Source organism: Pogona vitticeps, chromosome 7 (assembly GCF_051106095.1).
Source record: "Pogona vitticeps strain Pit_001003342236 chromosome 7, PviZW2.1, whole genome shotgun sequence".
NCBI lineage: Eukaryota > Metazoa > Chordata > Lepidosauria > Squamata > Agamidae > Pogona > Pogona vitticeps.
Window position 1 is genome coordinate 21,885,022 of NC_135789.1, and position 27,432 is coordinate 21,912,453.

The window sequence follows — 27,432 nt, forward strand, 5'->3', positions numbered from 1 at the left end:
CTCGTCTGACCAGCAGGAGGAGACAAAGGGCAAAGTTTCCCAGGAAGTGCAGGAAGTCACTTTCGCCCTTACAGCAGCGGTGCTGGGCCTGAATGTTCTAGGCCTAGAATTCTCCCCCTCCCGCCCAGGTTGGAGGAGGCCTTCTGGATGCTTCTCAGCCCCGCCTGGGCAATCAGCTTTCACATCATGCTCCATTATCATCCCAGCGGGGAGGATCGGAGTGCCGCATGCCAGATGGGGCCTGTCAGTTCCTCGTAATTGAGACAAGAGCAACATTATTTATCAGCCACCACTCACTCGCTGGCCTGCCCCCCAGGCTTTCAAATCAGTTCGGAACCCGGCGTGACTCGACACCAACAACCAGCCGTTCTTCCTCCTCCGTCTTGGCCTGACTCCGACTCCTTTGGTCTCTCTGTCCTTTCTGCCTGCATTTCTCCTTATCCTCTTGAGCATGCACGGTTGCCTTTCTGGACTACAAATCCCATAACACACTGGCTGGCATGCTACTGGACATGATAGGCTACGACTTCCGCTCATCATACTATGGGCCATCTTGAACTACAACTCCCATAACTCCTTGATAGCACAGTGGTTTAGATCTCTGGCTGTGGAGCCAGAAGTTAGGAGTTCGATTCCCCACTGTGGTTCCTTGATAGAGACTGTATTCAACTATCCTTGTAGCTCTGTGGTTCTACAATTATTATTATCATTATTAGCTCCACTACCACATCACCTGGTCCTGCCAGCCTACAGTCTCCATAATCCCCAGCCGCTGCCACAATCCTGCCCACAATTCCTATACAGTGGTGCCTCGCTTAGCGATTGCCTCGTTTAACGATGTATTCGCTTAGCAATGAGGTTTTAGGAGCGATCTTGTACTCCGTTTAGCGATGTTTCCAATGGGGGAATTTCGCATAGCGATGTTCGGGACCTTGCTTCGCTTAGCGATGACAGTTTAGGTCCCCCTGTTTCGCTTAACAATGCTTTTGACAGCTCCGTTTTCACTATTTTTAAAAGGTGTTAAATTGTTTTAAAAGGGTTTAGAGTGCTTGAAATAGTTAATGCATTTAATAAACCCTTTGTTAACCAAATTTGGCTTCATTCTGACTCTTTTTGAATTTTTGGTGATTTTTTTCTCCCCCATTGAAATGCATTGAAAAGGTTTCAATGCATTCCAATGGGGGAACCGCGTTTCGCTTAGCGATGTTTCCTATGGCGATTTTCACTTAAGGACGGCAATCCGTTCCCATTGGAATGGATTATCCGCTTTTCAATGCATCTCTATGGGAAAATGCGTTTCGCTTAGCGATGCTTTCCCATAGTGATGAATTTTTTGGAACCAATTAAAATCGTTAAGCGAGGCACCACTGTATTTCCTAGGCACTTAGTCACTGGCATGTTGGGCCACACAGCCCAGCCATTTCCATGGGCGTTGGTGTATATTTGAATATATGCTAATACCTCACTGGCCAAAAGAAGGCTCTTTACAAGGGGGATGATTGAGGAGGGGGTGAAATTAAACCTTCTTCTCTTGGGCAGAAAAATAACTTTTTGAGAAGAAAACCTTAAAAGAGGAGGGGGACGAAACACCCAGTGAGGACTGAGCATGCTCAGTAGTTGCAGAATGATAAGTATCTATGGAGTGGGAGGGAAAACCAGAGATGGGGAAGGAAGAATGGAATGGAGTGCCCTTCATAAAGGACCTGTCTGGCTGCACTCTGGAAGAGAGCATCCCACGCTGCAACAGTGTGTTGCAGTTGGTCCCCCTTGACATTTTATCAGTCTGTGGTGTGACCAGAGAGAATTTGCTCATGGATTCTCCCACTCATAATCTCTACCCATTTGGTTTTGTTTGTTTTTGCTCTTGTTCTAACAGCAGCAGCAACAACAACAAATGCCTCATGAATTAGACATTTGTAAAGAAACCCAAGGAAAACAAATGGATGATATTGTAATAACAACTGAAATGATTAAGAGGCAAGTAAAGGATGTGAAAAATTGGAGTGCACTTGATCCAGATGAGCTGCACAGATTTTGGTTAAAGCATTTAACAAGTCTCCATCATCAATATATAGCAGTGCAATTTAAACGTTTACTTCAACATTCTACCACTAAGATTAGATGACAACAGGCTGCAGATTTCTGATAATAAAAGATCATCAAAAGACCATGAACCCAGTAATTATCAACCAATTACATGCCTTCCAACAATGTTCAAGCTCCTCACAGGAGTACTTGCAAGATCACTATATAATTGTTTATCATAATTGAAAACTCCCTACACCCAACTGAACAGAAAGGGAACCTTAAAAAATCAAGAGGCACCAAAGATCAGCTGCTTATTGATAAAATGATACTGAAGAATGCAGAAAAGACAAAAAAACAAACCTTAACATGGCCTGGACAGACTATAAAAAGGCATTTGACTCATTGCCACATAGCTGGAATCAACACCTGCCAAAAAAAATTGGGATTAGCAAAATTCTCAGAAATATTGTACCTTTTAAAAAACCATGGAAAATGGAAAACTGTTTTAATGGAAGAACTTGGCAAAGTTAGCATCAAAAGAGGACTATTTCAAGGGGATTCATTGTCACCGTTGCTGTTTAACATCTCAATAATCCCCATGTCAATAATTTTAAATAAAACTGGATTAGGCTACCACATTTCACAACAAGCAGGAAAAGTCAAAGAAATCAAAGGCTTGATTTTGGCTGCACAAGAACAAGCGCTCCAAACCAATGTGATGAAAGCGAAGATTCAAGAAATTGGTGCTAACAGCAAATGTCAACTCTGCCAAGGAAAAGATGAAACTGTGTCACACCTCATCTGTGAATGTCCAAAGATTGCACAAACAGATTACAAAGTTAGATATGATCGAGTGGCAAAGTGAGTGCACTGGACGTTATGCAAAAAATATATATAAAACTTGCCAGCCTCCAAAAACCCATGGCAATATCAGGTAGAGAAGGTGTCAGAAAATGATGAAGTCAAGATCTTGTGGGATTTCCAGATCCAAATGGATAAGTCACCTTGAACAGAACACACCAGACATAGCAGTGACCAAACAAAGATATGTCTGGATCCTTGACATTGCAGTTCCAGGGGATGCCGGAGTTGAAAATAAAGAATTGGAAAAACTAACCAAGGACAGAGACCTGGCCATCAAAACATCTTGCTTGTGGATGAAAAACACTTCTGTGGTCCCCGTCGTCACTGGGACTTCAGCAACAATATGGAGAAATTTCACACAGTGTTACAAGCAATTGCAGATCTCGGAAATCACACCATCAGAGCTATTAAAAACGGGCAATATTAGGAACAGCCTACATACTGCACTGATATTTAACAGATACAGTACTTAGGTTTTTGGTTAAAGCTTCTCTCTGTTATATAATACTAGTCAATATTTTTATAATTTTGACTGTGCCTGGTGATTTTTAATAATAATAATAATAATAATAATAATAATAATAATAATAATAATAATAATAATAATAATAATAATAATAATAATAATAATAATAATAATAATGATGATGATGATGATGATGATGATGATGATGATGATGATGATGATGATGATGATGATGATGATGATGTGCTGTTATGTCAATTCTGACTTATGGTGGCCCTTTTCAGAGTTTTCTAGGTAGAGAATATGCGGAAGTGGTTTATCTTCTTCTGGGGGTGCAGCTTTTGCCCAAGGCTACACAGGCTGGCTCTTTTCCCAAGAGGCACTGTGGGGATTTCGAACTCCCAACCTCTGGCTCCACAACCTAAACCACTGAGCTACCCAGCCAGCTAAGACACACATTGCTTTTTGTACTAGAGGTGGAGAAAAGGGGGGCGCACGCACGCACACACACACACACACACACACACACACACACACACACACACACACACACACACACATGCAAACACACACACACACACACACACACACACACACACACACACACACACACACACACACACACACACACACACACACTTTCTCAACCGCAATGTTGGTCCGGAGAGTCCAAAGGAACAGGGGATTTATAAACCCCCATGTTATCTGAGTGCCGATCAACAGCTGCTCCCTGGAACATATTAACAAAGCCATCAGCATGGTGACCAGAGACAGGAGTCTGGATGACTGCCTCTCTCCCAGCCCCTTGGGTAAATATTTCGCCTATCCTGCTCTGCCCGGGGTGAGATCCTCTGGAGCATTCTCTCTATGCCTCTTTCGTGGTACCTTTTCCCAATTTGACGTTTTCCTTCGGTCTAAATTAAGGGCCGGGGATTCTTTCAACCTGACAGCTAAATTCAGTTCTGGAAGGCCTGTGTTCCTGGAGCGGGCGGGAGTAAGCCTCCAAATACCAGGATATTTTTTGCCAAGAGCTCTCGCGGCCTGCTACAACTAAGCCTTAGAAGATATATTTCAGCTGCTCAGTACTGGAGTGAAGTAAAAAAAGAGGCAGAAAATGTTGCAGAGTTTCGGTTAAATTTCTCTAGCTATGTAGCAGAAATACAAGGATTCATGGAGAAGAATAGCTTCAAGTAATCCACCCTTTCTCTCTCTTTTTTATCATCAACTGGCACTTACAGTCTCTGAGGCATTTGTAGGAGAAAGAATAAAATATTTCCATACTTACAGTGAACAGACAACAGCAAGCAAAAAACGTGGCTGCTTTCAGCAACAGACCTCAACAGACTCCTAACGGGCAACAGAGAACAAAGAGTGGGGAAAGAACTCAGTGAAGAGGTAGGGCTTTCTTTGAATTCAGAGGCAGCTAAAGAACAATTGGTTGGATAGCTTGACAGTCACCCTGGCCCAGAAAGGTTGTTCCCAGCCAAACGTAATAAAAGCAGCATGCAAGGTTGCAATAACTCCAACAAGTCAGAGCACCAGGCTGCAGAGCTTTGGGCACAAGTTCCAATTCCTCCCATGGAAAGGGGTTGGCCGAAACCACCATGGAGAGTATGGGGCTGATGCGTTTACAGTCCCTGCCACCTGTGCAGCCTCCAGGAAGGGTCACCCTCGCTCGGAATCGGCTTGACAGCACAGGAGAGCCCCTCACTCGGAATCGGCTTGACAGCACAGGAGAGCCCCTCACTCGGAATCGGCTTGACAGCACAGGAGAGCCCCTTGCTCGGAATCGGCTTGACAGCACAAGGGAGCCAAACAAGGGTTCCAGTCTTCAACTCTAGCTGCAAGAAAGAAGTGCACTCAAGCCGAACAGCTAATTCATGATCCCACTCCTGAGTCTTGAATTTGAGACAGGAGCCTAATTCTGCCACAGGGCAGGGCCAGATCTTCCCCCGAAATCAACCCAAACACAAGGGGAAGGAAATGAGGCACTAGCCCTAGCCAGCTTTCCATGTATTTCTTTCTTCTTTCCTAAGTGGGGAGAAACACACAGAATGTGTTAGTAAGACCTGCACGTTTCCCAAGAGACATCTTGGCCCGGCCAAGGACGATGACTTCAGAGAATCTCTCAGTCCCGCAGGCTGTCCTTGTATTTTTTTACCCGCTGACTCACAGCCAGCCAAGGAGCGTCAAAGATCCAACTTAGACACGGCCCAGAAAGAGGGCACGCACTGACAACAAGAGAAGATTAAAGCAGGCATGGATTTGCATAAATAAGGCATCTTAATCTGCATATGCAGATACCAAATTAGAAGTTTATAATTGAAACAGAGTTATGATCTACCCCACTCAAGTAAAGTGCAGCAAATGAGGCTCCACTCAACAGATCAGGGGAAAGTATGAACTAGGGGTGGGATTTTTTGATGGACTAAAAAATCCCATAATTCTCCATTCTGGAAGTTCAACTTGACTTGTGCACACCTTGCCGACATGCCTCACCTGGGAGAAAAGGCCTAAACAGGAAGGCTTTGAGGCTTAGCTAGGCCTAGCTCCACCTAGCTTCCTGTTTGGAAAGAAAACTCCCAGCTAGCACTGGGGCAGGAACAGGAAGCTTGGGTGAAGCTAGGCCTAGCTCAGCCTCAAAGCCTTCCTGTTTAGGCCTTTTCTCCCAGGCGAGCCACATTTAGGCATCTGTAACGTGTGGGTCGGTCAGGTAGAACACTCAGAATGGGGAATGATGAGGCTTGTAGTCCAAGAGATCCAAAAAAAATCCCATCTCTAGAAGTGATTTGTGCACCTACAGCTGAGTTTGTTGCCCGATCCTGCTCATTGTGGCTGCTGGGCAAATTCAAGTTCCAGGATCCCCTTCTGTTTCTTGATGTTTAATCCAGATCCATGCTGGGTGGCCCTTTGGACAAGGGGCTGCCCTCTATGTCAAGGACCCCTCTGTTTTCAGTGGTGGCTGAGGACCATGCCACCCCAGGGGTGTGTGTGTGTGAATTTGCTCCAGTTATGAGTCTGATCATTACCAAAAGCTGTAATAATCACTGGGGTCTCTTTGAGCGGTAGGTTTCAGCACCATGGACAGGCTTTGTGAAATTCAGAGTAAAACCCGGTACAGGTCACCCACCCACCCATCCTCTTCAAAATAGGGGACATCAGCCTCCACGATGTATTTTGGAAAGACCTGGAGAGTGGCTTTAGATGCCAGCCATTTTGCACTGGAGGAGCTGGTGGTGAAGACAAAGGACAGAATGATGGAGATCACTGGTAAGTGCTACGAACTTTTAAGGGCACTCACAGCAACCCTGCGATGTTGACCAGGCTTTTTTTAAAAAAGCAAGTGGCATTTCTCTTTGTGTATGTTAGGCTGAGATATACTGCCTCCGAAGCTGAAGGTTCCATTCTTGGTAGAACAACCAGACAAATATACCCCATCCAAAGAGATCAGGACCCCACTCATTCTTCTCTCATAAGAAGGAGGATCCCCCGTAAGAGGGAGTTGCAGGATGATGGGATGCCTTGCTGCTCTCTTTGGCAATGATATTTTTTTCTTGAGCTACTGGGCTCCCTCATCTCGGATTTTGAACCATGGCTCGCAGCCTTCACAGGACAGCTAAGGCGTAGTTATGTGATCTGAACACCCTTTCTAAAGTCCAGCTACTAAGACAGTCTTCAAGGGCAGCCCCTCGTAAAGCCTAGGGCAGTAATCCAGCCCAGACCATAGACCACTAAGCCAGTTTATCCTTCCACAGGTAACGTTGCACCTGGATCATGAATTGAAGCTGGTAGAAGGAGGTGTTGCTCAGCAGGTTTGGTAACCTCGCATGCCTTGTATAGCCCACCGGGGCTAGTTCTATGGCTCCTTAAGCAGAGGCATAAGTAGGGTACAGTACATGGGGCTTTGCCCCGGGACCCTAAGATTTAGAAGTTCTGCCTGAGTGAGAAGAAACTAAACGGCATCACCAGGCCTGGTGTGTGTATATATCATAAGGACTGGAGTGAAAATATTAGATCCCACGTTGTCTATGCCTGTTGAATATGATGCACTTCCAGAATCTGGAATATCCCAGGAAATCTTGCAAATACATTTACCAGGAACCGTAGGAGAGGAACAGTATTTTATCCGGTTCTCATGTTCTTTGCAAGGGAAGCAAGAACGGGTCCCTTTCTCTTCTACCACGATGTGGACCCAAAAGATTACATCCTCAGTTCAAGGTAAGCTCCCTGGTTTGGGATGAAAGACAGGCTTGGAAATCCAGGCTCCTTCTTAGCTCCGGTGGGAATTTATCTCCATTTCACCTTCTCTCGTCATACTTGCCCCATCGCCCTCCCTCCTCGGGCTGGCCAGGATGACAAACGCAGCGAAAGAATGAAGCCAAGAGACACGGGATGTTCACGAACACCTCCTCCGGCCAAGTGTAATTTCCATTAATAGAGATTGTGACATTCTTGTCCAAAAATAGACAAGGGGGCTGTTCATAAGGGCCGGCTGCCGGAGGTTTCTCCCTGCAGTTCAGAGGAGCGGAACAAAGAACCAGAGCACCAAAGTCAGGATTCGGCCATGTCGGAGCGCCAAGTGCCTTTCACGTTCCTCCGGACTCCCAGCTGGGATCCTTTCCGGGACTGGTACCAAGGCAGCCGGCTTTTCGATCAGTCTTTTGGGATGCCCATGATCCCCGAGGACTGGTACAAGTGGCCCGCAGGAACCAGCAGCTGGCCTGGCTACGTCCGCCCGCTGGTCAGTCCTAGCCCAGAGCCGGTGGTGGTCAGCCCCGGGGCAGCTGCGCCGGCCGCCAGCCCAGCCTACAACAGAGCCCTGAGCCGTCAGCTGAGCAGCGGGATCTCCGAGATCCGGCAGACCTCCGAGACCTGGAAAGTGGCTTTAGACGTCAGCCATTTTGCCCCGGAAGAGCTGGTGGTGAAGACAAAGGACGGCGTGGTGGAGATCACTGGTAGGTGCTACGAACTTTAAGGGCACTCACAGCAACCCTGCAAGGTTGGCCAGGCTTTAAAAAAATGCAAGTGGCATTTCTCTTTGTGTATGTTAGGCTGAGATATACTGCCTCCGGAGGTGGAGGTTCCATTCTTGGGAGAATGACCAGCCAATTGCAGAATTAATAACTCAGAAACCATAGGCTTTTAATCAAGTAATCTGCTTATTACATATCAAGACATTGCCCTGATATGAGGAGAGCCAGTGCGGTGGTCGTAAGCAGTGTTCGGGGTGCAGATTTTTGCAGTCAAAGGTTCACTGGGTCTCTGCTTACCAATGAAACCCATAGAATGATTCGTGCCGGTTTCTCTCTCTCTTAGACTCGCCTTACCTCGCAGGACTGTTGTGACAGGAAACTGAGAAAAGGAGGACCCATGAAATGGAAGGAGAAAGAGACACACTAGTAGATAAAAATGAGACGTTGGCATCAGCAAAACCTTAAAAGAGGTGCCATTTTATGTTTCAGCCAGAGTTAAGAAGACCAATGTTGTTATTTTGCCTTATTCAGCCTTGTGTCTTTCCCCCCCACCTTTAATGTACTGTTCCAGCAGGAGGTGTTTTTGTAAACTGTGTGGTGTGTCCTCGTGAAGGTCGAAGGGAAAAAACTGCTGCTCTGAATTAAATAGCATTTTAAAATCTAAAGTCAGAATAACATACGGAAGTGAATGGGGGACGGCTGAGCCGGGCAAACAATATTTTTGCATTTGTTTCAGATTGAAAACTGAGCTATTTCTACAGAGAATGAAGTCTCTTGGGGGGAAAATAACAACACATGGATTCTTTTAGGAAGTACAGAAGGCCCCCCATATCTGTGGGAATTGGCTCCAAACACTCCCCACAGATGCTGAAAAACTTAGATTATAGCAAATACTCTTTTACTAGTGAATGCTATACATAGCATGGTCTCTCTCTCCCTTTTGTGGCCAGTTCTGGTAACTTCATCTTTTAAAATGCATATTTCTATTTTTATTTTTTTTTGATATTTTTAATATTTTCAGACAGTGGATAAGTGAATTAGTGGATACTGATCTTTAAAAGCAGCTGAAATCTTGTTTAAGTGTTCCATGGGTAGTGTAATGTTTGGAAGCAAATTGCGCAAAGTTACGAGGACATCTCTGAAGCTATTTGATCACACTAGACTACCAGCACCATAATTTTCCACCCTGGGAGTTCTCTCTACCTTGTAGGCACCTTGTAAATACTTGACTTTGGCTCACCTGGGAGATAGGCCTAAACCTGAAGGCGTTGAGGCCTAGCTAGGCTGAGCTCTGCCCAAGCTTCCTGTTCCTGGGAGCTTTATTTAAGTACGAGGTGAAAAAAATCTGCCATTGTGGTGGAATGCAACAACATTTGTTGACAACTCCTCTTTTCTTTTTTGTTCCATCTTCTTTAACACCAATGCATAAGGGGTCACCTCTTGCCCACTATAATAAAGCAGTGCTTGGGAAAGTCACCTCAGTTGTGACTACAACTCCCAGAATCCCCCAGTCAGCTTCAGAGCGTCATCGCTTTCTCCTGGCACAAACTTCGGGGCCTCTCCTCAGATGCACCATGTATCTCCAGATCGGAGGGTTTGGAAAGGAACAAAGAGGGGAGCGGTCCGAGGAGGCAGACAAAGAAACACACCATCCGGGAGGAGGATCTGTTCATGCTGCATCGCCGCTGGCGCGCTTTATCCTTGATTAAAATCCATAAGATATTGAGCCGGTGCCAAGCTTGGCCTTGGCAATTATGGGATGGGAGGAGTGGGTGGAGACAACTTTTTCCAGAGGTCCAAGGACCCGTTCCCCTAAATATTGGGGGGGGTCACCTTTTCCTCCATCATAATCATTCCCCCAATCATCCTCTGTTCCTTCACTCTTTCTCCAAACTCTTAAGACTGCATTAGTGGAATTGCCTGAATTATTGATGCTTTCTCTTTTTGTTCAGATCCCAGAGGGATCTGATTGTCGGAGATGCATCTTCCCCTCCCCCCCCCCACTGTTTGTGCTGCAGCCACTGCTGGTCACTGGGGGTTGGGGTGGGAACCTGGCTCTTACTCCCACCCCCTCCTGCTCCCATTCATCACTGTCTGAAATATTCATGGATGTCTCCGGAGCATGGCTTAATGGGTGGCCACAGTAGCTATGTAGCTATGGCAACGCACCGGAGATGAAGTGGAGAAGGGGGTGAGGATAAAGGGGTCAGGAGGCAGAGGGAAAGGTGAGGAGTTACCCCAATCAGCACTAGAAACACGAGCAAGGAAAGCTGCCAACTGACCTAAAAGAGGCATCCCGGAGCGCTCCTCTGCCACAAAGCCATTTGGGCTACAGAAATCAGAGAATCAACTCCGTCTCTCATCACAGATAAACTGCTTAGCAAGATCGGACAACCAGAGAGGGCTGTTGCCCATAAACATAATTTGGAGGTTTCGTTTCTCTTTGTTTGTTTTCTCGCAAAGCTGTCTCTGTGTTGGTTTGTTGGTTTGTTTACTTGATTTATAAACCACCCCTCTAGTGGACACAATGCACAGATTAAAACTCAGAACCCCAGATGGCCCTATAATCCACGTAGTGCTTCGTCAAACTAGATCTCTCTTTTTTAAGCACAAGGGGGGAAAAATTAATATTAACAGCATCCAGGAGACTCCGTTGTTGAAGGCAGCTTTGAACAATTCTGTTTTCAACAATTTCCCGAATATCAGGAAGGAAAGGAGGCTGGCATACCTCAATGGGGAGCTTATTCCAAAGATTGGGGGCCACCACCGAGAAGACCCAGTTTGCTGTTGTCGCCTTTCTAGCCTGCTTTGGTGTGGCCATTTTTAGCAACCTGGATTGGGAGGAGTGGCTGAAACAAATACGGGGGTTGATTTCTGTGAGAGACATTCAGACAAGTATGCTTGTGAGTCTATGTTTTGGGATGGAGTTTTTAAGCAGTATATTGGCAGTTTATAAATACAGTAGGATTCTCCCTGGTCCGTGAGATTGCTCTGCGCTGATTTGCTTATTCACTGTCTGAAAATGTTAAATAAAAAACCCCAGATGTATAAATACTGTATTTCCAGGATGTGTTTACCAGAACTGGCCACTAGAGGGAGCCAGAGACCATAGTGTTTGATACTTCTGTGTATGTTGTCATCCGTGTATTTACAGGGGATCCGTTCCAAGCCCCACCACAGATGCTGAACAAGAGGAACACTATTTTAATGATGAACACTATACAGAGCATGGTCTCAGGTGCCATCTAGTGGCCAATTCTGGTAATGGCGCCATGGAATCTATTTCTCTGGTGAATGCTATACATAGCATGGTTTCTGGCTCACTCTAGTGGCCAGTGCTGGTAACTTCATTTTTAAAATTACAGTATACATATATATTTGGGTTTTTCTTCTAATACTTTTAATATTTTCAGACTGGATAACTGAATCAGCAGATACCGATCCCGTGGATAAGGGGGTCCTACTGTCTTTTTAACCAGTACTCAGAATGTATATATTAGAGAAAGCCAACCAAATAGTGCAAGCAGTTTGCTGCAGGTAGACGGGTGCTATGATCCAGGAAAAGCCCTTGGAACTGTTGCTATAAACTAGCTAAGGGATTCTGGGAGTTGTAGTCCAGGCTCTGAGTCCAACTGTGGAAAATACTTTCTTGTCATTTAAAGCAATACCAGCCACTCCATAACTTTGGCATTTTCTCTCCTTCTTTGTTGATTTTAGGCAAACATGAAGAAAGACAGGATGAGCATGGCTTTATTTCCAGGTGCTTCACAAGAAAATACACGTAAGTAATGGAACTAGTTAGGTGCAAAGAGATGAAACCAGTTGTGCCATAAATCAGAGATGGGCAGTTGGGTCCGAGGACTATGAAATATTCATAAGACAACAAAAAAGTTCCCCAGCTACTTGGGGCTGAGAAAAGAATGACCCAAAACCAGAACACTTTTTCCCCAAATGCCTCTTAAATTTTTCTTAAAATGCTCTCGAAAAATAACTTCTGGAAATACCTTGGTTTTACTTATCATACCTATGTAACAGAGGCATCATTCTCCCCCCCCCCGAAAATAACTTAGTAACTATTAGTTCCATTGTGTGTTACCCAAAACTAACTAGTTACAGGTAACTACACTACTTGTAACTAGTTATTTGCAAGCTAGAATAGTTGTACCTCTTTAACCTGGCCAGTGCAGGTGAAGGAAAATATCATTCTGCTCCATTTTCGAAGCATGTAAGCAAAATGTTGATGTCTTGATATGGATTGAATCAATTTAAGTTTTTTTTCTTTTTACTGAATACAGGCAAAAGTAAAGCTGGCGAATTTTGCCATCTTTCCTTAGAAGCAACTCTTAACCAAGGAAGCCTTTGGCAAAACCTTCAAGGTCACTATTTTAGTCTTTGAACAATGAGTCACATGCCTATTGCACAATTGACTGATGACCATGCCCGGTTCGTTATTTAGCTGGGACCTGGAAAGGATTAGACCAAGCCATGGGTCGGGCGGCAACTGTCGGCTCAGTGGGTGATGCAGAACCTCCTTTTCCAGGGGCAGTCTATCTCTGAGAATCTGCTCCCAGCCTTGAGGAGAAAGACAATAGGTGAACAGAGCTGAAATGAATTGAATTGATGCAGGTTGTGACGTCCAGGTGTCTTGTCTCAGGATAAAAAATGCTGTCACTGGGAAGAAAAGCACCAGGCTAAATTGAACATCGTGCACATGGAAGCAGGCGTTTAAAAGTCAGCAGCACCAGAGGACGCTTGCCACACAAGTAGAGTCTTGAAGTACTGTATGACCCCCGTATCTGTGGGGGAGCGGTTCCAAGCCTCCCCCCCACAGATGCTGAAAAACACAGATTACAGTCAACCCAATTTTAAAAGTGCACACTATCCATAGCATGGTCTCTGGCTCTCTCTAGTGGCCAGTTCTGGTAACTTCATCTTTAGAAATATATGTATATTTCTAGGATCCTTTGTTTAATCTTTTTAATATTTTCAGACCGTGGATAAGTGAATCAGCAGATATTGGTCCTGCAGATAAAGGGATCCTACTGTACTTTTTTTTTGGATGGGGTGGAAGCCCACTCCAGGTTTCAGTCTGAAACATTTGGGCGCTGTCCCAGGTTCTGAACACGACCACCCCAAAGAGGATCTGCATTAGAGAGGCAATTTTGAAGCTGTATAAAACAGTTTTGGTTAAAAAGGGGGGGGACTGTTTCCTCCGCCCCCCAGGTTTTCCAGATTTTTTGTTACCAGGCCTTCTCATCTCTAGTCTGTGCCTAGAATAAAGCCTTGAGGAGTTCAGGGTAAAAGTCGGAGCAGATTCTTTCCCCCCCCCAAAAAAAAAAAACTGGAGCCACCGACATGGTCTGTCTTCCCAAATGAAGATTCGCGCTGGTTTGGCCCTCGTCCCCCGCGGCCACTCCGTCCCCTTTATCGCCCGGCTGGACTGGGCATCCCTCTTAAAAGCCTTTCCGCTTTCTTTTTCCCAGGCTGCCACCTGGCGTCGATCCAGCAGCAGTCCACTCCTCTCTTTCCCCCGATGGGATGTTGACGGTGGAAGCCCCTCTGCCCAAGCCTGCCATCCAGTCAGCCGAGATCAGGATCCCGGTGAAATTCGAAGCTCACGCCCAGATCCCTCCCTCGGAGGCAAAGAAGCCAGAGGAGCCCCCCAAGAAGTAACCGGCCGGTGGGGAGCCACCACCCCCACCCCCCGATGGAGAAAGGCCACCAGGAGTCATCACCTAAACCTTTCTCTTTTTTTGGTAAACCTACCTCTGTGTTCACTTTCCCCAAATAAATTTTGTAAAGCCCTGTGTCACTCCGTTTCGTTTTTCTTTGATGTCCCCGGGCCGCCCCGAACATCAACCCATCCAGGTGGTTTCACCCCCACGGAGCTCCAATTTCATCTTGAGCCCGTGGAGAGGGACGCAGTCCGTCCTTTGAAAAATTAAAAAACTGGAAGGGGTTTGAGCCGGGAATGAGAGAAGTTACTCCTTTTTTAAACGACGATGCCACGAATGGCGACTTTTCTGTAGCATTTTTGAGACCTGCCGGGGCTAAAAAGCTAAATATCCCATTGCCGATTTTCCAGTCGTGGTTCTCATCACCCTCTTAGAACTGCTGAGCTGGAAGGGGGCCCTGTGGGTCATCTAGTCCAGCCCTAGCCAAGGAGGCGCCGTGACTCCTTGACAGGGGCCAGACTGGGCGATCCATAGGGCCCCTTCCGGCTCTGCAGTTCTAAGAGGATGAGGATGATTTTATGTACCATTATTGATAGATTGATTGCATTTATATACACGGCCTTTCCTTCAAATAGCTGAAAGGACTGTAAATTGGCTTCTTCCCCTGTCTTCTTGGCAACCCCATGATATAGGTCAGGTAGACAGAGTTTTCCAGTGAGTTTCACAACCAGGGAGTGATTTGAACCCAGGTCTCCTGAAGAGGGAAAGGTTAAAAAAAGGATTTTGTGACCTGGCATTTGTGGTTTCCAGTCAGACTACACAAATTCACAGTCCAAAGCAGCAACACTGTCAACGCCAAATACCAACCGATATCTTCTTCCCCCTCGGGGTGCCAGTTTCAGGAGAGAAGTGGCCGCCTGGGGGAGACAGGGCCCAGAAGCCACAGGATCCACCCGAGACAAAGGAGAACAGAAACGGCTTGGTGACTTTCGTGGCAGGCTGGTTTGCCTTGTGTCGGAAATATCTTTTTAAAAGAAAGCCAGGATAAGGAAGGGACCCCTCTGGGCTCTTGTCGCAACCATGGGCATTTTAAGGGCCTTCTGGTCTTTAAAACAAAAACAAAACAGGCAGGAATCCTGTAAAAGAATGTTTCTCTTCAGTGGTAAGAGCAAAAGGCCTGTGGAACTCACTGCCACAAGATCCCGACAGACTTTTCACAAGGGGAAAGAACAAAGGTCAGCCAAGTGCGGCTGAAGGCTGCATGCCCAACACGGAACATGCAGGCTGGGGGCCAAAAACCCAAAGCTCAGCCCTGGCATAGTAGCCAGCCTCTGGCCGGCGGAACACAGCGCCACAGGAGTTCAACATGCTTCCAAATGGCGCAGGGAGCAAGGATAACTGTTTGCAAGCTGTCATTCAAAGCGGCGTCAGTGTGTGTTGTTCAGAGAGGCCAGCTGTAAAGCATCAGATGTGTTCCCTTTCGGTATCCTTACTTTGGAAATGGTAAATGTAAAAAAAAAGTCACATTTCTCCCCCTCTCACGAATTATGTTTGTGTGCGTGTGTATGGATCGGCATGGGCAAAATATGAAGATTTATAATTGTCCCGTGTCAGTGGTGCCATGTTATTTCTCTCTGAGCTTCCCGCAGCCTGCAGCGTTGCCCAGCAACCGGCGGGCAAAATGTTCGTTTCTCTGGGACCTTAACGAACAACCCTACAATAATGTATCAGGCAGGACGGACAAATAGGGAGACCAAAGAATTGGACTCTTAGGGTTTCCCTTGTACCGCACAGACCCACCCACCCCACCTTCGCTGACAAGAAATGTTTGCACAGCACATCTTCAAGGGAAAAAATATGCAAGAAAGGCTATGAGATTTTCCCACAGGTCATTTTTTCTCCCCAGAAAACTGGAGGGAAATCTCGTGGTCACGTTTTGTCCTTGAAGGAAAAAAAACAGGTGGTGGCCAGCGTATTACCATTCCCGCGCAGGACGGTATACCTTCCTATGCAGGAAGACGCTTGGAAAGTGCAGGAGAGATGCCAACCCTGCGCAGGACGCACCAGCAAGAGCTGCACAGAGGTTGGCTGTCGTATGCTGCGCAGAGCAACAAGCAACAAAATAAAACACATTTTAGAAGGAAATGATCCTGCGTCTTCTTTAACCGGAAGCCAGGAAATCTTTCGGCTACGAGAAGGCGTCTCAGCTGAGATGCACGGCATGGCAAGAAGTGGAACATCGCCAAAAATGTGAAATTGTGAGAGTCCTCACCTCACTCCTAAAGCCAGCTGGAGAGAGTCGCTGTGGGTCTCTGCGGACTGCCCAGCCCAAATCAGCTTTAAAGAACCCTAAAGAAGATGTTGGGGGATGCAGACATCTTTTTTCCTCGGCCCCAAGCAGCTACCGGAGGGTGGCTTCTAATCCAATCCCAAACCAAGGCTCCCCAAGGTCCTTCTCCCTGCCCTTGATGCTAGTTCAGACCTCTTCAAGTTTGGACTGAAACCCAGAGTGGATTGAAACCCGCTGCCCAACCATACGCCGGCGAAAACTCAGCATCCGTGGCGTTCTCAGGTTCACTCTGCTGTGCGCCGGTGACAGCTTGCCGGCCGGAAGTGGGCACAAATCGATGGGCCCGGAGCCTTTGGGGACATATCTGGAAGCCACCTCGTAGCAGTGATGGATGTTAGCTATTAAAGAGATGTCCGGAATCTGAGAAGGGCAATTCCCCCCGGGAGAGCTAAAGGAAGGGGTAGAAAACAGCAGCTACGGAAATGCCTCTGTGTGTTTAGGATGAGCTTTGATCAAGGAGCAGGCAGGGTTGTATATCCGTGTGTGTTGTTGCATACTCAGCCAGTCACTGCCTTACACAATGCTGAGGAGGCTGCATTTAAGGCATTAGGGGGGAAATGGCTGAGCTTGGCATTTCCAGCTTCTAGTTGCCGACCTTTTACTTCTTGTGCTACATTAAAATTGCAGCGACGTGCAGTTTTCACTCCTGCCTCAGAGTGCCAGCCCCACTGCATCCCATTACCTCAGGGGTGGGCAATTAATTTCTATAAGGGGGGGCACATGAAAAATCTGAAGTGTGTTCAGGGGCTGAACCAGAGAGGTGGCACTAGTAAAAGCACTCCTTAAATTTCTCATTTAGCTCCAAAGCCCTGTTAGGGCCGTTATCAGTCGGTCCCGATACACACACTGGGATCCTTTGCTGATCCAGGTGTCCCCAGATCATAACCCCATCATCCTCAGCCAGCACATCCCTTGGGTTCCCTTGAAAAGGATGTCATCATCCTTTCAGATGTTGTCGATTTCAAAAAAAACCTTTATCACTGGCTGGCTAGCAAAGGCTGATGGGATTTGTAATCCCACAAGATCAGAGAGGCGGTCTAAACATTTCTGATCGTGAGAAGGAAAGTATGGGAAGCTCTCACTATTTTATAGATTTTATTCTGTTTCTATTTTGCTTGGTTGTAACTTTACTTGAGGCTGTCTTGTTATTTTATCATCTGCATTTTATATTTTCCCCCAAAGATTTTGCCCTCCATTCTGGCTACTGGGCAATCTAAAAATGCAATCTATTGTTATTGTGGTTAATGCAACACAACAAACACCCTAGGCCAGAAAGGCAGCTCTTTCCCCAAGGTCTCATCCAGGAATGGAACAAGCAGCGCCAGCCGATCACCTCCTGAGCTGTTGGACTTAAGGCGACTCAACTCAAGTTTTATTTTTCCAATGATTCAGACTTGAACTCGTGTCTCAGAACCGACCCATCTCTTCCTTTTTTTTTTCCTGGGGGGAAATTTGTTTTTAATAGGAACTCGGATTTGGTAGCAAAGGCTCCAAACTTGGGACTCAGGCCACAAGACTGGTCAACATCCCCATCTGCGGAAAGAATTTCATGGCAGACCTCCTCGCTTGAAACATCTCGCTGAAATTTTAAGCCTCCCCTGCTTCTTCCTCTCTCCTTCCCACTTCGTGCTGGTTCGCTTTAAAAACACCTCGCCGGATGAAGAATTCTGTGGAACTCTGAAGCTTACACCCAACCGGGGGGGGGGGGGCGGTGCATTTGAGCTGTCCCTAAGAGAGAGGTCGCCTGCTGGAGAGAGTTGGATGTGGGCCATCTGGTAAGGCTCATGGATGGCAGGCCGGCGCCTCGCCTCCACAAAGCAGGCCTGCGTTTTACAGACTGCAACCCGCTGCGGATAGGAAATAGTGATCTAAGCATGCTGGCTGAGAGCTGCCTGCACTGCCCGGGGGTTAAACCCAGCGGTGTGGTGGTTACATAAAGTCCCATGTGTTGGAAAGGTCCAGAAGAAGAAGAAGAAGAGAGAGAGAGAGAGAGAGAGAGAGAGAGAGTGTACGCGCGCCTCCCTACCCTCCTTCTGCTACGCTGGGGGAGTGCCACATTGCTCACTTGCACGCATGCACACCCGCCCTGCGCGTTTCCTGCTCCGGCCTTAGCAACAGAGTGCTGATTCGGCAGGCAGGGCCCTTTCGCCGGGAATTATTGGCTGCGAGCGCTGAGCACGGATTGGCCAAAGAAGGGAAGAGTGCACATGTGTGTGTGTGTATGTGTGTGTGTGTGTGTTTTAGCTACGCACCCTGAGAATTGCGTCAAGCCCGGAACAAAGGGTGTGGTGTGTCGGATTGCAAAGGGGGGGGAGAGAGAGAGAGCGCACAGCAGTGTGGCAGTCCTAGAACATTGCAGATTGCCAACAAAGGAAGGTCAAATCTCCTGTCGGCCAAAGCCGTTGTTCCTTTTCCCCAGTGGTGGCGCACCCCACAGACCCGCTGGGGAGATGGAGGATCAGGATGATGCTCCGTGTCGCAGGAAAGCACAGCTGAAGGGTGTCAGGGCTGGAGATGAGGGCAAGACAGATGGGGGGGGGCTGCAGGGAGAGCTCAGCGCATGCATACAAACTGGGGTCTCTCCCTACCTCCCCAGAAACCTGAACAGAAAGACAGGGTGCTCCTATGAACATGTAAAGCAAAAGTGGGGGTCGTTCTCTTGTTTCCACTACATTTAAGGAACTAGGGAGACCCACACTGGCAAATGATGAGGTGGGTCAAATGACAGGCTGCCCCAATCTCGTCAATTATTCCCACATAAGCCCCTGTTGTTGTTTAGTCGTTGTGTCCAACTCTTCGTGACCCCATGGACCAGAGCACGCCAGGCCCTCCTGTCTTCCACAGCCTCCCAGAGTTGTGTCAAATTCACGTTGGCCACTTTGATGACACTGTCCAACCATCTCGTCCTCGGTCGTCCCCTTCTCCTCTTGCCTTCACACTTTCCCAACATCAGGGTCTTTTCCAGGGAGTCTTCTCTTCTCATGAGATGGCCAAAGTATTGGAGCCTTAGCTTCAGGATCTGTCCTTCCAGGGAGCACTCCGGGTTGATTTCCTTCAGAACAGAGGGGTTTGTTCTCCCTGCAGTCCAGGGGACTCTCAAGAGCCTCCTCCAGCACCACAATTCAAAAGCATCCATTCTTCGGCAGTCAGCCTTGTTTATGGTCCAGTTCTCACTTCTATACATCGCTACTGGAAAAACCATAGCTTTGATTATGCGGACCTTTGTCAGCAAGGTGATTTCTCTGCTTTTTAAGATGCTGTCTAGGTTTGTCATTGCTTTCCTCCCAAGAAGCAGGCGTCTTTTGATTTCGTGGCTGCTGTCACCATCTGCAGTGATCATGGAGCCCAAGAAAGTAAAATCTCTGACTGCCTCCATGTCTTCCCCTATTTGCCAGGAGATGATGGGACCAGTGGACATGATCTTAGTTTTTTTGATGTTGAGCTTTAGACAATTTTTTGCACTCTCCTCTTTAACCCTCATTAAGAGGTTCTTTAATTTCTCCTCACTTTCTGCCAACAGAGTGGTATCATCAGCATATCTGAGGTTGTTGATATTTCTTCCGGCAATCTTAATTCCGGTTTGGGATTCCTCCAGTCCAACCTTTCACATGATGTATTCTGCATACAGTGGTGACCCGCTTAATGAGTGCCTCGTTAAACGATGAAACCGCTTTACGATGAAGTTTTCGCGATCACTATTGCGATCACAAAACAATGTTCCTATGGGGAAAATTCACTTAACGATGATCGGTTCCCTGCTTCCGGAAATGATTTTTCGCTAGACGACGATTTTAAAACAGCTGATTGGCAGCTCTAAAATGGCCGCCCGCTGTGCAAAATGGCTCCCCGCTGTGCTTCAGGAGGGATTCCTTGCTTTACAGGTACTGGAAAATGGCCACCCTATGGAGGATCTTCGCAAAACGAGCAGGTATTTCGCCCATTGGAACACATTGAAGCGGTTTTCAATGGTTTTTTAATTTCACTTGACGAGGATTTCGCTTAACAGCGATTTGAACTGAACAAATTATCCTCGTCAAGCGAGCCACCACTGTATAAGTTAAATAAGCAAGGGACAATATACAGCCTTGTCGTACTCCTTTCCAATTTTGAACCAATCAGTTATTCCATATCCGGTTCTGTTGCTTGCTGTCCCACCTATAGATTTCTCACATAAGCCCTACCTCATGAGAACTAGGATCTCTGGCCAACTACGACTCACTTTGGGGCTGCCTTATAGAACATCTGGGCGACCTGCCCCACGGGGAAAACCAATCCTGGACTGGATGATTCCACCCTTTTCCTGCAGCCTCCAGGGTGGCCACTCTGCAATTTAAACCCAACCCCCTGTCCTTTTTGGTGGGAACATGTGGTGAAAACCAGACGTGTCCTAGGGAAAAGGTGGAAGAGCGACCCGGGGGGGTCCCCCCAACTTTCAGCAGTTCAGCTCTGATACTAAACACTTTGAATTAAAGAGAGGGCCTCTGAGCCGATTCTTAGCAGAAAGGGCCCGTCTTCCATAGTCGAACCCAGCTGATCTCAACGCCCTTCCCACACGGAAGCTCAGCACCCATTCTGATAATTCCTCCACTCCCTTTCTTAATTTCAGCAGAGAAAATCATGCAGGAGATCGGGAGATCAGGAATCCTGACCATAAACCCCCCTAGAGATCTCAAGAGGGGTTCAGAAATAAGCCAGCGCACAAACCAAACAGATTTATTCTTTGGCAATGGGCTGTAGCTGCGCATCCAGTTCTTGAGGCACAGCTGCGCCAGGGAGTCACAAAGTTGGCAACAAGCAATGCTTTTTGTGAGGGTCGTCCGTACACAATCTTTGGGCCGTTGGGCTGCCCCAGACTTTTACAAGGATCCTATTTGCATGCAAACTTTTGGGCAAATAGCACCAAGGCCATTTCTAGGCCCCCAGATGTTCTGGTGCTGAAACAAATGTCCACACAAACATTTATTTTCCGCAAGCGGAGTTTGGAGCAATGAAAGTGGGCCCGATCCAGTCTATGCCCCTTCTAACTGGCGTTGAGACATGATCATTTTCAGATGGAGGTGGGGGGGGGGCTTCCAGTTTCTCAGAGAGCAAGTTCATAGGGAGAAGCACACGTTTCCTGGCCTCACAGATTTCAAATCCTAGCATTCTTTTTTTTTTTTTAATCGCAAATACTGTACAAACAAACCAAAAGGAGGTTAGGGATTTAAAAAGGGAAATATAGGAAAAGGCAGTTTATAAGAGCATTATATGAGCTGGACAATTATCATGAATCGCATGAGAAGACCCTCAGGCTCACGGCCATCTCACGGATGGGGCTTTCATAGGGCACTGGCCGAGATGTTTTTTAATGAGAAGTTTAAAAAAAATACATTTATCCGGGAGAAGGGAGGGGGGGAAGTCTTTCGGGCTGCAATACCACCATCCCCCTGAAGGTGGCAGCAGCGGCGAGCGCACGCCGGAGGCAAGCGTGGAGATTTCTGCCGCCGCCGCCGCAGCCTTGCCTGGCGCCGACCAGGCGGTCGCGCGCGGGAGAGTCGTAGTGCGGCTGCGCAAGCTTTCTGCATTGCAGAACTGTGGATTTTTTTTTCTTGCAGCTAGAGCTAGGAAGGGAGGGGGAAACTGAGGCACGGGGGTGGGGAATGGTTGGCAATTAGGGCATCAGATCTGGGGGACAGGCAGAAGTTTGCCGTCACATCTGAGCGCTTCCTTTGCCCCTTTTCGTTAGCTGTCTCTTTTAACAGCCACAGAAATCCAACAGGTACAGCTTTCCTTATACCTCCATGCTGCCTGGGAGGATTCTGGGAACTGTAGTCCCGAAAAAGGAACTTAGCAAAGCTTTGAATGGAGAGCGTGACGGGGGCACAGACAGGCAAAACAACTCATTTGGTTGCTGAATGCTTGCAGGAGTGATGAAACTCACGCCCAAGACAGCAGCCTGCCTGGATCGGCCCCTCAAAAGCGTGTCATGAGCAGAGTGCACTTTATGGGTGAATGGTGAATTTATTTGTGGTGAATTTGTTTCACGACAGGGACGTTGACAGGTCTTTCACAAGTCCCTATTGTTAAAAAAAATCCCCTAGAAAAAAAGGATGGGGGGGGGAGTTTCCAAGGGGCAAGGCAAGTTTGAGTCATTAAAAAAAAAATTCCAACTTGAGTCCCCGATGCAATTTAAGTCAAACTTGAGAGCAAGTCCTGCAACTCCAGTCTTCCTCCTGGTTTTACGACATTTCAAACGGTGATTATTGTACGGTTTCCATTGTGGCGGTCTGACTTGGGCCCCCCTTTGGGGAGAAAAACAGCATATCAATAAATAAAACATATTTAGACCCTTAGGGCTCATATGCGCAGCGACCGATTTGTCAACATCTGGGTTCCAGCACCCCGTCGGCCCCCGTTTCTCTGCCGACTCTTCTGATGAAGAAGCCTGCAGCATGCAAAAGCTGGCGCAAGGGCTGCGGGGTCCCTAAATACACCCTGAGATAACTAAAAACAAAAAGGGTATAGAATATCACACATATTTCCAAGGGTATACAGGCTCTGCATCAGGCGAGATCTTACAGACTGGGGTCTTAGAGAAGCTGGCTGTTCAAATCCTGGTTGCCTGCATGTTTTCCTGGCTGAGGCAGCCAAAAAGGGGCTCATCGACAGATATAAGAGTGTTAGATTTCACCCTAAGTCAGCCCATGGACTTTATAGGAAGCCAGAAAGTTAGAAACATTGGGGTTATGTGCCACTGGTCTTCTGTGACCCTATGACTCAGTAACCTCGAAAAAGCTCCTCATTCATATCTCCATTCAGCTTTTGCAAACGCAAGGCCATGGCTTCCTTGATTGGGCCAATCCATCTCCTGTTGGGTCCCCCCTCTTCTCCCTCTGCGGCTCCTTTTTCCTAGCACGATTTGTTTTCCAGGGAGCTTTGGCTTCTCATGAAATGTTAATAGTTTGTTTCATCATTTAGGCAGTTCAGGATTTAATCAAGAACCCACCTATTATTTTTTTTTCTAGTGGTCCATAATATCCATAAAGTTTTCCTCCAGCATAATCATAGAATCATGGAAGTGGAAGGGGTCTCTACAGCTCAACCCCTGCTCAAGGCAGGAACTCGAAGGAAATCTGACAGCGGGTGGTCGAATTTTATCTTGAATGTCTCCGGCATTGGAACGCTCACCCTCTCTCTCTCCAGTTTGTGAGTTCCATTGTCATACTGCATACAGTAAAGAATTTTTTTTTCCTGATATTCAGCTGAAATCCGGCTTCCTGTAACTTGAGCCTATTATTAGGTGTCCTGCACTCTGGGATGATGGAGAACAGACTCTGCGTCTCCTCTGTAGGACTACTTTTCAGGTCTTTGAAAAGTGCTTAAAGCGCTATAATATTTTGAATGAGTATCTCCTTCTCCCTCCGGTCTGTTTTCTCCATCACCCAACCTTCACATCCACACAAAGGAATCAAGAACACCATGATTTAATCTTGACCTTCGGTCTCCAGTGAGACATCCTTACAACGGATGATCTTTTTCTAGTTCCTTCATGGCTGCCCTTCCGACTCTCTGTCTTCTTATTTCTTGTCTGCAATCTCCATTTGAATTGATGATTGCACTTAGGGATACAAAATCTGTCAACTATTTACATTTCTCCATTGTCAACATTCGAGCTGTGTGTAGTTATGATTTTGGTCTTCTTCATAATAAACCCCTAATCTATAATGTTCAACTTCGGGCCCACAGTTTTTAGTTTGAACCCAGAGTTGTATCCACCCTATTGTGGGTGCTCTCTGTTTCCAGAGCAGCAATGCTCACTGTAGGAACGTGGGGCTTCAACTCTATGGGCCTGTGCCCCCCTTTTACTAGGCCTCCACCACCATCAAGGATGTATGTTTATAACAATTCTGTACAGTAGAATACGATGTGTGAAGGGGTGATCACGGAAGTGGATTTCATGGTATGACTGCTGTCAGCCATGTAATTGATTATGTATCCAGTAGACAATTTGCACCAATGGCATGGAGGTAAATGGGAAAGTCTAGCTGCTCACTCCTCACCATTACAAACCACCCCTAAATGTGGGTTGGCAAAGGAAGAGCAGGTCTTTTGTAAAGCTCATGGCTCTTCATTGCCCATGACCAAGCTATCCTCAAATAGTTTGCATTGCAGGTGGGACAGCTTGCAACCATTTACAGTACTGTTCCTAGGGAAATCTACCTTCATCCCAGCTAGGGTAAGGATTGCTGCTGAGCTCTCGGGGGAATTAGGGATGTGGGGAAGATGCTACAGCTCCTTCGCCTCAGAAAGTACCGGGGCTTTAAGCCGAGCCACTCAGCTAAAGCATTTATGCCCGCCTGACTGACCACCATAAAAACAGTGGATGTGAGGGAGCCTCCTCAGAAATCAAAAATCATGCCTCCTTTATTTGGAATAATTGCATCACATTTTTTACTGCAATGAACTGAAGGGGGGGGGGGTTCTGGGACTCCCCTCCCTCTCATGGCGGTCACCCTTTGTATTCCTGCCTTGAGCAGGGGGGGTTGGACTTAATGGCCTTAGAGGCCCCTTCCAGCTTCATGATTCTGATTCTATAACCTCATGATGACTGGCTCAAGATCACCCAGTGACTTCAGCACCTTCATCTTAACACTAACCACTCCACCCTGCTGCCTATGGGTGCTGGAGAATCGCCGCAGCCTGTCACACCTCCCGCCCATGGCCTAGCTGCGCTACGTCAATGCCTCTTCTGAGCACTGCTGTTCCAACAAAGCAGACTCTCTTACACACATTGCGATTCTTACCAGTGAGTCACCACTATTACAGAGCTCACTTCTGGAGCGAATTGACCCCTCAAGGCGGGGGCCACCTGCCTGTATGACAAGCCATTCACAAAACCGATTTCGCAGCTCCAGACGCAAACCACCCCCACCCAACCCTGCCAAGATCCTGAGATGACTCCATCCTTTTGCAAAGGAGGAAGCCTTCCCCTGGGGGAACGCAGTGGCGCTGCGGATTATATCGCAGAAACCTCTGTGCTGCAAGGTCGGAAAACCAGCCGTCGTAAGATCGAATCCATGGGACCGAGTGAGCGCCCGTCACTCGTCCCAGCTCCTGCCAACCTAGCCATTTGAAAGCATGTAAAAATGTGAGTAGATAAATAGGTACCACTTCGGTGGGAAGGTCACGGCGTTCCGTGTCTAGCCGCGCTGGCCACATGACCACAGAAATCGTCTACGGACAAGTGCTGGCTCTATGGCTTGGAGACGGGGATGAGCACCACATCCTAGAGTCAGACACAACTGGACTCAATGTCAAGGGGAACCTTTACCTTTACCTAAGCCTTCCCCAGTCACATGGCAACAGGCATGGAGGCCAGGTTTCAGTTGAACATCAGGAAAAAACTTGTTAGAGCAGTACAATGGAATCCATGACTTCGGGAGGTGGTGAGCGCTCCAACGCTGAGGGGGGGGGACTTCAAGAGAGACTTAGACAACCACCTGGCAGATGCCCTTTGATTTGTTTTGCTGCATCAAGAAGACTTGATAGCTTTATAGGCCCCTTCCAATTTCACTTTTCTATGATTCTATGTCCCCGAACCCACCCAACCGTCCTGTACTAATGGACAATCACGACAGACAAAGGATCCTTCGACAGGTGAGACCAAGAAGTGCTTGCCCCTTTTTTTTTAATTTTAAGGCAAGAATGAGAAATATTTATTTGGACTTGGGGGGAGGGTGATGAGACTCCGGCTCCCATCAGCCACCATGGCTATGGGTAAGAGTTTGCAAAGCACCCTATTCCCAGCTGAGTCTGAGGTTGCCTGTTGACAGTCCTTTCAGGGCTGAAGGCAACAACAGTCATTTTTGCAAATTTCATTCTGCTTTTGTGGGTTCTCTGGGACCGTTCGCTTTCCGATTCTGGATCAGGAGCTTGAGAATCTGTCCATCGCCCTTGTAGTGCCGAAAGGCACTTCTGTCTGCCCTGCATTAGACCCAACCCTCTCCCCTCCAGGGTACCTGGGTAGAAACACACAGCCATCAAGACTAAAATGCAGCCCGGTTAAAGGGCAGCAGCTGTAATTTAGCTTCGCATTTTAAGCTGCCTCTTTATATTCATGGATCTTTGCTTCAAATACTGTCTTTTAATTATGCAAGTCACTGTTGGTTATGCATTGTTTTTAGCTTTAAATATTGTCTTTCAGGGATGAGCCTTTTATGGAGAAAAGTGGGGTGTAATTTGAATTTCAGCTTCATCCAAAGAGCAAATCCAGGCTTTGTGCTTAAAATGAGTGGAAAGGCTGCAAGCGCAATTAATGTTCCTGCAGCAAAGGGAACCCCAAATGCCCGTCTGAAGGGTGTTTGCTGGGGAGGGCAGTGCTATTTCAAAGGGATCGGCACAGCCATCACGCTCGACCAGCTGATTCCCCCATTAACTAGGAAGGCGCAAGGAGAGGCAGAAAGGGTATGAAGACACATGGGATGAGAGCTTGTTATGAACACCCTGCAGGAAGTGGGCTGCAGTTGGCCTTCCAGATGACGTACTACAACTCCTTTCATCCTTCATCTCCGGCTATTCAGGCCAGGCCTGGTGTAAGCTGGTAGTCACAAGCTTCCTGAATCCAGTATTCGGTTCCCAAAACAGGATGCACCCTTCACTTTCACTCCCTGCAGGGCCTAAATGGGGACAGTTGTTAACTTGTCCAAGATATGCTACTTCTTAATCTGGAGGCTCTGTTCAGATCTACCCCGCCCTCCCTGATCTCCTTCAGAATCATCCTAGCAAGGCATATTTTGACTGCACTTCATTTAGCTGAAGTTAGTTTGAGGGTGTTTTAAGGACATGCGTGATAGAATTCAATCCCCTTCCTCTTTCCTTCTACAGAAATTTAAGTACTAGGGAGATGAAAAACGATGGGCCTTTTGACTCAAATGAACACACCAGTTTCTCCCTTACATCAGGGGTAAACCACAGCAGCCCTTCGGATTTCAATGGACTGCAACTCCCAGTGACTGCTCGTGATGATGGCTCATGGAACCGTCCTTGGCATGACACCACTACGTCACAGGCTATGTGCTACCAAACACGTTGAGTTAC

The 27,432-nt window shown here is 47.2% G+C and overlaps 1 protein-coding gene across 1 annotated transcript; it reads left to right on the plus strand.

Annotated features, from left to right (window-relative positions):
• The first annotated feature begins 6,782 nt into the window (after positions 1–6,782).
• Positions 6,783–14,143, plus strand: HSPB1 (heat shock protein family B (small) member 1). The gene is made up of 3 exons (XM_020805032.3): positions 6,783–8,313; positions 12,049–12,112; positions 13,815–14,143. The coding sequence occupies exons 1-3, from the start codon at positions 7,923–7,925 to the stop codon at positions 14,002–14,004; spliced, it is 645 nt and encodes a 214-aa protein (XP_020660691.3). The 5' UTR covers positions 6,783–7,922; the 3' UTR covers positions 14,005–14,143.
• The last annotated feature ends 13,289 nt before the right edge of the window (positions 14,144–27,432 follow it).

Bases quoted from the DNA above. Each gene is read 5' to 3' on its own strand.
- HSPB1 (XM_020805032.3), top strand. From the start codon at position 7,923: ATGTCGGAGCGCCAAGTGCCTTTCACGTTCCTCCGGACTCCCAGCTGG. The intron at 8,314-12,048 runs GTAGGTGCTACG...TGTTGATTTTAG, and splicing joins CGGCGTGGTGGAGATCACTG to GCAAACATGAAGAAAGACAG. The intron at 12,113-13,814 runs GTAAGTAATGGA...TCTTTTTCCCAG, and splicing joins TGCTTCACAAGAAAATACAC to GCTGCCACCTGGCGTCGATC.